The sequence below is a fragment of the Aulonocara sp. 'chitande type north' Nkhata Bay genome, linkage group LG6, assembly GCF_057382095.1.
Source record: "Aulonocara sp. 'chitande type north' Nkhata Bay isolate Kocher_YH1m ecotype deep benthic linkage group LG6, A_spYH_male_GT1.1, whole genome shotgun sequence".
Taxonomy (NCBI): Eukaryota; Metazoa; Chordata; class Actinopteri; order Cichliformes; family Cichlidae; genus Aulonocara; species Aulonocara sp. 'chitande type north' Nkhata Bay.
In genome coordinates, this window is record NC_141349.1 from 13,677,212 (window position 1) to 13,687,671 (window position 10,460).

Consider the following 10,460-nt stretch of genomic DNA (forward strand, 5'->3'; position numbering starts at 1 on the left):
CATCTGTGTTTTGCAAACTTACTCCAGAGAAATAAGGGTTGAGTGCGTAGAAGTCGAAGATAGAGGCAAAGCTCGAGAAGAAACCAAAGTTGAGTTGCAGCCATTCTGCGCTGTTATTAACTGCAGAGACACACTGGGGGTCTGAAGCATTTGTACAAACATTAACATAAATGCCAAAGGAACTGGTTTTGTAGTATCTGTGTGTTAATCTGTGTTGTCTGTGTCCTCTTCTTACCCGAGGTGTTGTGATTTAGCAGGAAGGGGTAGATGAAGTACTCGTAGATGTTGCTGCTGTACATCGGATCAGCATCCAAAAAGTTCATGCGTTCACTGAGCGCCGCCACACTGCACACAGCAGGGCAAAGACAAAGTGAGAACGACTGCACCAAACCACGTTCTCGTTAAATGAAAGAGAAATGAAAACGGTTGACTCACAGGGTTTGGTAAACGGGGCAAGAAAAGTTCTTGGTGCTGAGGCAGGAGAGGAGCTCTGGCTGTACGTCGGGCAGGAGGGGCAGCAGCTTGACCTTGAACCAGAGCTGGATGAAAGCTGGGTCCATCAGGTGCTCCTGGGTCAGAGTTGCTGAGTTTGACTCGCTGAAGATCTGCTTAAACTCGGATTCCAACTGCGTGAAGTTCTACAGAGGATGAAGAACGAGGAAGCATTGATTTGCTGAAGCTGCAATGTGTGTAGTGAAAACACAAGCCTATGAAAGCAATGTTGTGAAGCTATAAGTCACCGTGGAGCTGTTGGACAGTACTCACTGCTGTGGAGAGCTCCTTGATCAGCAAGTTCAGACGTTGAGTCAGCTCTAGAACCAGCTTCAAGACGACGGCTTCTGTCATGGTCAGGTTGTTACGAGCAGCGCAGTGCAAGACATGAGCCACGTTTGCCACCGCGTCGGTCAGCTGACGGCACGGAAAGAAAAATCATCGGCACAGAAGTTAGAAAAACTTTTGACATTCAATTTTTTTTTATATGTCAGGAATTTAAGTGAAGAATTCAAAACATTCGAGTGTCAATAATCAAAGGTAAATAAAACCTCACCCCGCAAGGGCTCTTATCGAGGGTGATGCTACAGACATCCTGGATTTCAATCACCGTCATGTTGTCCATACTGTTGTCCAGACGGCTGCACAAAAGTAAAGAACACGCTTGAACACAAAAGACATAGTGATGCATCATCTTACAGCACAGCAACGTTCACACTGACCATGCTGGCAAACAGACACATTTTAAAAGGTGTTCTAGCACATGTGAAATTGACAAAAGTTCCTCAAAGAGTGACAAGTACGAAGGTTCTACAAGGAACGTAAAACTGCAAATTGTAACATTGACTTAGTGAATTTCTTCTGACCTTGAGTGACTATGAGATGCTCTTATGTATATTTCTCCTCACATTTTGAAACCAGATAATTACTTAATTAGAAAAATAATCATTCCTAAATGGTGCTAAAGCCTCTGACTGCTAATTACTGTGGTATTTATTTAAAGATTTGTTTTAGTTGCAGACTGGCTTTCTAATACCACTCTTAGCTTAATTTCAGTCTGCACTAATACGTAAGAAGAAATTGAGCTTTTAAAAGCACAGCAAAGAGAATGGGGTCACTATACAGCATAGCAAACCAAAAAAACAAGCTAAAACAGGCTTAACAGAGCGTTGCTGGATAGAGCTTTAGAGCCGCTGATGTGTCTACATCACTGATGCATTATTGATAGTTTTCCTATTTTCAATGGAAACCATTAATGTAAATGAGGAATTCCGACTTACAACACTTCGTGGAAAGCGAGCGTGATGTTTTCATGCATCAGGAGTTCTTCATCGGGCAAAAACCTCCGTAACAGCGGCTTCACAACGTAATGATACCAGTCTACTACATTTGTCACATCAAAGTTAGGTCCCTCTGGGACCTCAGGTGCGCTTGGCTGGTATTTGCCAGCCAGCTCAGAAAGAGTCCAGTTGAGCAGGAACTGGGTCAAAGTGGTGCTTCTTATATTTGACGGATTTCTCTGGAAAAAACAGGTCAGGGGTCATTTTTTCTAACTGGCTGTAGAGCTGTTTAGACAGCTTAGAGAGTGGCAACACATGAGTGTGCGCGTGTGTTTGTGTACCTCACGTGTGAAGGACACAAAATTATGAACAAAGCTCCCGATGGGTTTGAAGGCTGACATGAATCCATTTACGACCTGGATGTGCAATGAAGCAGAGGCTGTTAAATTTTACTGAATTAAATTTTTTATGAATATTTTTTCTAGAGATGAAAACATCTTCAATTATTTTTGCAGGTGGATGCGCACTCTGTTACTGTACCTGTTGGAGGCCTGGCTGATGTGACAGCTGTACTGGATAGGAGGGTGGGTACCCAGGGGTTGTCCAGTTGGGGCCCCATCCAGGGCCAGCAGTGGGTGATGGGCCAGATTCCCCTGTTAGCAGACTGTGGAAGACCAAGGCTAATGTGCCATTGTCTAAACTGGCAACATAAGGGCTCATGAGCAGCTCGGCCTTTTGTGCTGGAGACAACAAGTTAAGAACCTCCAGCTGTGAATGAAGAAAAAAAAGGAGTAAGAGAAGAAGAACAGGAAGAAGTGTGGAGCAGCGATATTTGTTGTGGTGGAGTTCTCTGTAGTGTCCAGATTGCCATAAAAACAGCTGTATAAAATTCATAAAATCTTAATTAAGGCTCAGTTTAACTCACTCCATTGAAGACCACATTGAGCTCTGAAAAGTCCTTCAAGCGGGCCATGACACTGAAGGCACCAAAGTTCTTCATCAGCCACTCCGCACTGCCCTCATCTGGCCTCACACAGCCTGCACACAGATCACACATTGACCGACTGTGTACATACTAGCAGTTAGCTCCAACATTTGAACAAACTGAAGCTTTAATTGTGACTTAATGAATTTCAGTCTGTCTGCAGACAAATGCAGATTGTCAAAGATAAAAACTGCAAACATATTTTAGTAAAACATAACACTTGATTGGTTCTGATGCTTTATTGTCTAACATGAGAACTTTGCTTCTTCTTTTAAATTTGATTTTATCCATTTTAAAAACCCAAATAACTTAATTAAGAACAAAACACATTATTAGCCCTAGCTGCACTTTGACCCTGTCCTGTGTTGTTTAACTTCTGGACAATGATTTTCCTCTTTGTCACAGAAGAATGCAATCCCCACCCCATTCCCTGCACAGTGTTCCCTGTCGGGGTTTTTGTGTGTGTGACTGCTCCAAATCTAGTAAGTTTGGTGCCTCCTTTTTTTTATCAAAGCCTTTAAACACTTTAAAAGCTATTTCTATTTGTTTTTTCTGTCTACAAATGTTGTTTAATACCTCAAAACCCACCAAATAAAGACCTCAAGAAAGTAACACAAGTTGTTGCAAGAGGCTTATTTGGACGTTATTATGCAAACAGGCTTTTTGCATGAATGACATTTATAACATCGTTGGCACCTTCAGTTAGTGACAGCTGCTAATTTGGTACAGAAACATTCAAAACTTTTGAGAAAACCTATTTATTTGTTGTTTTGAACACATCCACACACTGTTTAGCAAACCTCAGTAAATGATTAGATGCTTAGCTGTGTGCTGTGCTGTCTCCATGCCAGTACAAGCAAGAAGCAACTTTGTTGCTTGTGAAAGAGTTGTTGAGGGTCACATGATAATGAGAGACACTTCTAGAAAAAAGTTGTAGGAAATACCATTGCATGCCTTTGAGTTGTAAATATGTAAATATTAAGATGATGTTAACATGTTTGATCTACAAAGACTGGCACTGTAACTTTCATGTAAAGGGCCACGGTGTGAGTGTCTGAAAGGCGATACAGATACATTTCCCGGCACACGGTCATTTCCAAATCTGCTTGCAGTACTTTAACAGCTATTAGATGAAACTTTGATAACCTGTGTAAGTACAATTTTGATAACACATGCACAATGCAGCGCTTAGGCCTATAGCAGCAGTTACGATAAATTAAGGTTTAGCTGGAATATGAATGTGAAACAGTTTCTATTTTTGACCTTAACTTGCAAAGAGTGATTAAATGCTAACCTCACAATACCGTGTGACATATTTGTACTGAAAGTAAAGTCTAGTTTATAGGAAGAAAAAGTTATTGGTATTAGACACGTTACCATCAACTGTTGCCGAAGACAGGAACGGGTACATAAAGAATGTGTAGATCCACTTTTGCCTGACTGGATCCATCTCAGAATAGTGTTGACTGAGCTCCTCCACTCTGCGAGGAGACGTGGGATGTTGGATTATTATACTAAAATCTCAAAATTACAGAAATAAAGATGAGGACAGTAAGAGGCCTACACAGTCTGGTAGGTGGAGCAGCTGAAGTTCCTGGTGCTGAGACAGGACAAGAACTGCTTGGTGATGGATTTCAGGAGCGGTTTCATGTTGACCTCCAACCACATCCTGACCAGATCTTGATTTTGTAGAGCGTCTGCAGTCAAGTCTAATTCCAGAGCGCCCTCCACACTCAAAATTGGTCCTCTTGTCATGCTTGATTTCTGTGGCAACAGTGATGGAGAGGCTTTATACTCACATGTTTCACCAATAAGCTACTCAGCATTCATCTGCTTACATGAAACCTACTGTCAACAGGATTTATAAGTTAGTGACCAACAAATAATGTCAGTGTTGTGACAGAATAAAAAAACAAACTTAGTCCATCCCTGACTGGTCATACTGGAATTTGTAACATCTGTTCTTCTGCTGAATGCTTGTTGAAGTCATACCATAAACGTGTACACATCCATTGTGGCTTCAAGAATTCCTTTCAGCTTTCGCATTTCATCTGCGCCCGTGTCTGTCGAAGGCAGGCCCACACACTGTAAGAAGTTCGAGGTGGCGTCTGGGACCTTGAAATTTATGACAAGTGGAAAAGTGAGATTAATTGTGCCTGATTGTCTGATTGTGATTTATTACACTGATTGCCTGGTTGCATGATTAATAATTCCTCTCATATAGTTGTACATATGAATACTTTACTGATCCCGCAAAGGAAATTGCTGTATTATGGCAGCAGCATAAAGAATAACAATAAAAACATCATTGTTTAAAACACCACAGCACCACACTGAAGGCCTTATTATGTGAAATAACTGTTAAAATAAAAAAAGAATAAAATAAGACAATAAAAATGATCTGAATTATTATAGCAAGATATATAAAGAGTTTGTTTTTAAATGTGACTATGTCAGAAGTCCTGAAGTTACTGTTGTCATTTAGTTTAAACAACAGGTTCACACCATAGATGACGCAGTTTTTATGGCAAGTGTATCTGATTTAGGTGTGCTGATTCTATGCTGATCGTTGTTATATACATATACACATATAAACAGCACTTAGTTTGTTTCCAGTTGCCCAGGGGAGATTTTGTTCAGATGCATATCTTAGCGAACTTTGGGCTGACACTACAAATCGGAACAATATTATGCTATGCTGTGAGATTTATGCCACTTGAATTAATTTCTAAACTGTCTCCTGTTCTTATAATAAGGTAGGTGTTGTTAATTTAGCTGCTAGCTAGATAAATTAATCTTTTTACAACATTTGCTTAATGCTCTTAAAACAGGATATGTCACAAAATAAAAGTTATTAAAGTAGAAGTGATTTAATTCCGAAATAAAATGTATTCATAGATAACACAGAAAAATATTTTCAATATTAAAGAAAAATCTTTAATATTGAAAATATTTGTCATGAAACATAATCTTTTATCTTCTTAACGTGATAAAGCATTTCGCCATACTCGCATCAAATACTGGGAAATCTATTGTTTGACATGTTTACCCACACCAGTGCACTACCCAGTGTTTTCACAGTCACTCTTCAAAAGTATTTAATCAAGCTCAGTGAAAAAAACGATGTGAACAGGTCATGAGCTAATCTTGATCTTTTTGGTATGCGTTTTGGGCAGTTTGACAACTGTAGTCATAACAAGAATCTCATGACGGTACCTGTGATCTCACAACCACGCTAACGAAATAATATCCTAGCCATACTGACTGTTTGCATATATTCAAAGTCAGCTCAACATATGTTGCATGAAAAAATGTTTTAAAAGAATAGAAAGCAATAACAATATGACGTTTGTACTTGTAGCTTTGTGTTGTGTTGTGCTACAGTTACACTAACCTGTGTGCAGGCATCTTTTGTGCATACTCCATTACTGCACGATCCACCAATTACAGAAAATAAAGATTATACAGGTTATTGCATTTAGAAGAGTGTAAAATTTACAAGTGTAAATATTATGTCTGTTTCTGTGTCCTGATCTTACCTCTGTGCACTGGATCCTGCTGTTGGGATAAGACAGAGTTGCATGTTAGAGCTGAATCCTACCAATGCATTTCCCCAAAACTTGTTTAAGCAGCAGAGTTTGGAAATTATTTAAGTCCTATTTTTAATGCAAAATTAGCCAGGAAATAGCATACCAAATGTTTAAACTCTTTTCTTGTTTTTTAAATTGCTGATTTAAAGGCTGTGTGGGGCTAATTAGTGACATGATTTAGTATAAATGATTTGGTTTGAGTTTTTCAGAAGCATACAATCCACACCTCTCAGTTACAATTTTACACAAAGTCCCAGCTTGTTGTTTAATGAGGTTGTAGAAGGGCATCAAAAACCACCCGGATTTGTATATTTGTAATAGTAAAATGCTTTTTTTTCTCTCTCGAGTGTATATTATTAAAATGCTGATGCTAAAAAGAAGCTCCTATTCTATTCTAAGAGACTGGTTACAGAGAAGTGTTGAAACTGTCAACAATACTGGCATCATATACGGGAGAAGATGTCACAAAATGACCAAGAAGGTACACGTAGCTTTAAAATTGTGCTGCTGAAATAATATTTGGTCAAAATGTTTCTGGTTTTGTAATAACAATAATAATATTAATAATAATAATTTGGTTTCTGGACACCTTTCTAAAGCCCAAGGCCACCTTACAAAGCATAAAATATAAACAGTAAAAGGATAAAAACATTTTCTGTAAAACCAGTGGTAAGAATTGATTCTAAGAAATAACCCATTGTTATTTATCTGCTTAAGCCCGTTATTGTTGTCTAGAAACTACCTAAACACACCCATGAACCGCACCATTGTTGCACCATTTTGACTCATTTTCATTATTCATGGCTTAAATAAATACTGGTGTCATGAAAAAACAAATATGTATAAATCCACAGCTGAAAGTAGTCCTCATCAAAAGCATCAAAAGCAAAGTTGACAGTTACGAGAAGTTCATGAGCCACCTGAACACGAGTGGGTTTTAAAAAAAAAGAAGTATTAATATTATCTTATAAATATTAATACGTTAATTTTAGATTATAGTATTTAAAGTGTATCATGTGTAAGTTTCTTAATCTACTGTCCAAGGCAAAATGGCCATTGGTCTTATGTGAGTGTCAGCAAAGCACATCAGCTGAGTACTTTCCCTCCACACTCTGGCAAGATTTTAATCAACATTAACTGAACCTGAGCAAATAAAGCTTGTGTGGATGAATGCAGATTTATTGTTCTAGTGCGTATTTACAGCAGCAGAGTAATGTTTGTGGGGCTACAATAGTCATGTTCCTTATGATTCATAGGTCATGGGAATAAAGGGACATGAAAATATCTCAACAACATTTGTAATGATGTGATTTTATTGTCAGTTTAGGAGATTTTTCCCCCAATCATGCCACCGGTCTTTCCTTTTAATGAGCTGCTGATTCTTATACATATATACATTAAACACACAAAACTTCCTCTTACCAAAGGAGCTCCCCAGTAGGTAAACCAATAGGAACAGGTAGCGAGCTCTCATAATGCAACCAGTCTCATGAGATGTGAGGGCTTTGTGTTGAAAATCACTGGGGAGAGAAGAAGAGAAAGCAGCTGACACAGTCATCCAGGCATTACAGGAACTACAGGCATCACATAACTAACAGGTGGATTAATGATCGGGATGTCTAAATAACTGGCACTCAGTATCAAAGTGCTATATATCACATCTTGGTCAGACATCATCAAATTAGGGGCGAACTGCTTGTGGCTCAAGCCATCTAAAGCTTTAAACATTATATAACCAATCTTTTTAGGCAAACAATGAAAAGTCAGTCTATTACTGACCTTTCACTCGAATGCCTGTGTGTTTAGTGGCTGAAAGGAATCAGGGAGTGGCTGTTAGATGTCTTACATACAGCCACCTAAAGTAACCCATAACAAAGTGACATTAAAGCATGATGGGAGAACTGAAGCATTAGTGGAAAGAATGCTGAAACCCTGCCTCACACGGCTTATAACAATGAAAACAAAGATAACCTTCACATAACCCTGCTCATAAACCACATTGCAAATTGTCATCACTAGTAGAGTGATTCCTTTAACAAACCTTCTAATTTTGACTTTTGTGGCACTTTCCTTCAGAAATGACCTAAAACTTTATCCAAATCTGCTGCTGCTGCTTTTCACAGAACTGTCCGTTTGTTTGAGTACAGTGAAATCACGCAATGCACCGATGACTTCATCGTTACACTTGGCCGTGGACACCATTGTCACAATGTTAGGCACTTGCTTCTGTTCCTTGAGAAACATATAAAGAAGTACAAACATTCTCGCACGCAATATTGAGAGTCATGCTGGTATCTTGAAATGCTGCTCCTTTACACGTTAGTCACTCAAACCAAACATGGGCCTCCACCTACATGTCAATTCTTTTGTAAGGGGTTTGATATGGTGACCAAAAGCTTTATCAATATACATGTGATTACTTTATAAGGAGCAGCTTTGATTTGCATTTGGGAGGTTTGTTTGTTTCCACAAAGCGGCCACACACTCACGAAACATACAAAACCAACATGACTTATTTAGCTTTTTGAGTTTTTCCTCAACTGTTATTTTTTATTTTACAAGACTTTTGTAAAAAAAAATTAAAAAAGAGGTCAAATTTGATTTTTACTTATGCCACACACAATGACCATTTCTAATCCAGCAACAGTCAAAATGTAATCATTTACTAAAAGAAGAGAAAAACCTATAATGTTATAGATAAATTGTGCAGTTCTTATCATACAAATATTTTACACATCGGCTCCCCCCAAAACTCTCGCCCTGTTTATGCCTCATCATATGTTGCAACAGCGAGAACAAATAATTATTTAAGGTTAAAATGTCCTCCTCCTCCTCGGCCCTTTGTACTTGAAAGACCAACACCACTGAGACACTTTGTGAATAATTTGCCATTTTCAAAGACAGAACGTGTTGGAAAACTTTAGTACTTTTAATGCTGGTTACACAGCATAGCCAAATTTGCAAACATTTCAAAATAAACACATGTAATATATATATATAAAAAATGACATTTCAGAGTTGTTGTTTTTCTAAATGTTAGCTTGAGATATATAAAGCAAATAGTACTGCATTGTTACTGGCAGTCATCTGAACTGTCAGTTTGTGGAGAATAAAATAGAGAATAAGAAAACGTGAAAAAAATAAAACAAGCCATCCCCGCTAAAGACGCCTTTTATGTTCGAGTAAAAATAAGTAAATATAAGAAGTACTTTATTTTTTATGCTTTACTTATAGACGTGTAATAACTTGTACCATTTGCTGTATGCACTTTGAATTTAATATTTTCCTGCTTCTGTGTTTAAAGATTTTTCAGTGTAGTATATTTTCTTATGAACAAGAGTAAAATATTTTGATCTCCTTTAGAAAGTCAGATTTTTTATTGGTACCACTGTAAAGAGCACAGTGATGCCATTTCTTCGAGGATAACACACCAACCTGAAGACTCTTGGTTTAATAAGGTAGCTGTTATTCCCATGCATGCAATCCGCAAATAGCGCGTTGTCACTGGAGGTAAACCCTCGCAGGGCAAGAAAGACCAAATTATTATGAGCTGAAGGGATTTTCTGCTTTGTCTGCGTCTGTTTGCTACTGAATAACAAGCCTACATGCAGCAGTGATTAAAAACATCTCTTGAATAGAAGTAGATCTATGAGTTAAGTCTGTGATAAGCTTTAAAATGAGCAATATGTCCTTTTGATGGAGTTTCAAGGCTGAGTAGGAACTTAAAATGATAAAACAGCAAATCAAATCAAAGCCAGATTTCTTACCAGATCACGTCTGTAGGTAGAGTTGTTCAGGTCTTGTAAATCGCCTCTGTTAAACACTGTCTTCTGACACTGGAGGCACCGGCGCACGAGTGAAGGGTGTGTTTCCTTGTGACTGTGACACCTGTGATGATGGCTGAATCCTACCTGTTGCTCAAGAGGGCTGGCCCTTTTTCTTTTTTTGTAGGAGTGTATCATATTGTAATCAGAGCTTTTATGTAGATGACAGCAAGGAATCTGCTGCTTTGTCTGTGAATGTGTGTATAAAGTGGAGCAAGAGACATACAGCATAAAGTTATTTCTGAATAGCAGGTTGCACTTCCACTTTGTTTTTTGGATTTCTTGGCAA

The 10,460-nt window shown here is 38.4% G+C and overlaps 1 protein-coding gene across 2 annotated transcripts in view; it reads right to left on the reverse strand.

The window, feature by feature from the left end:
• The window catches only part of mslnb (mesothelin b), a 48,361-nt gene extending 38,113 nt beyond the window's left edge, over positions 1-10,248 (reverse strand). The window contains exons 1-16 of one of the 2 annotated variants that reach the window (XM_086295073.1): positions 10,115-10,248; positions 7,770-7,867; positions 6,297-6,315; positions 6,152-6,185; positions 4,750-4,872; positions 4,322-4,521; positions 4,135-4,238; positions 2,698-2,810; positions 2,313-2,540; positions 2,114-2,188; positions 1,773-2,011; positions 1,049-1,133; positions 766-909; positions 436-638; positions 236-345; positions 23-141 (exon numbers count right to left, since the gene is read on the reverse strand). In XM_086295073.1, coding sequence (XP_086151199.1) covers positions 23-141; positions 236-345; positions 436-638; positions 766-909; positions 1,049-1,133; positions 1,773-2,011; positions 2,114-2,188; positions 2,313-2,540; positions 2,698-2,810; positions 4,135-4,238; positions 4,322-4,521; positions 4,750-4,872; positions 6,152-6,185; positions 6,297-6,315; positions 7,770-7,821 — 1,848 coding nt within the window. In that variant the 5' untranslated portion in view covers positions 7,822-7,867; positions 10,115-10,248. Of the gene's footprint in view, positions 1-22; positions 142-235; positions 346-435; positions 639-765; positions 910-1,048; positions 1,134-1,772; positions 2,012-2,113; positions 2,189-2,312; positions 2,541-2,697; positions 2,811-4,134; positions 4,239-4,321; positions 4,522-4,749; positions 4,873-6,151; positions 6,186-6,296; positions 6,316-7,769; positions 7,906-10,114 lie in introns of those variants that run through there. The other variant, XM_086295072.1, reaches the window with a different exon arrangement.
• Positions 10,249-10,460: the final 212 nt, after the last annotated feature.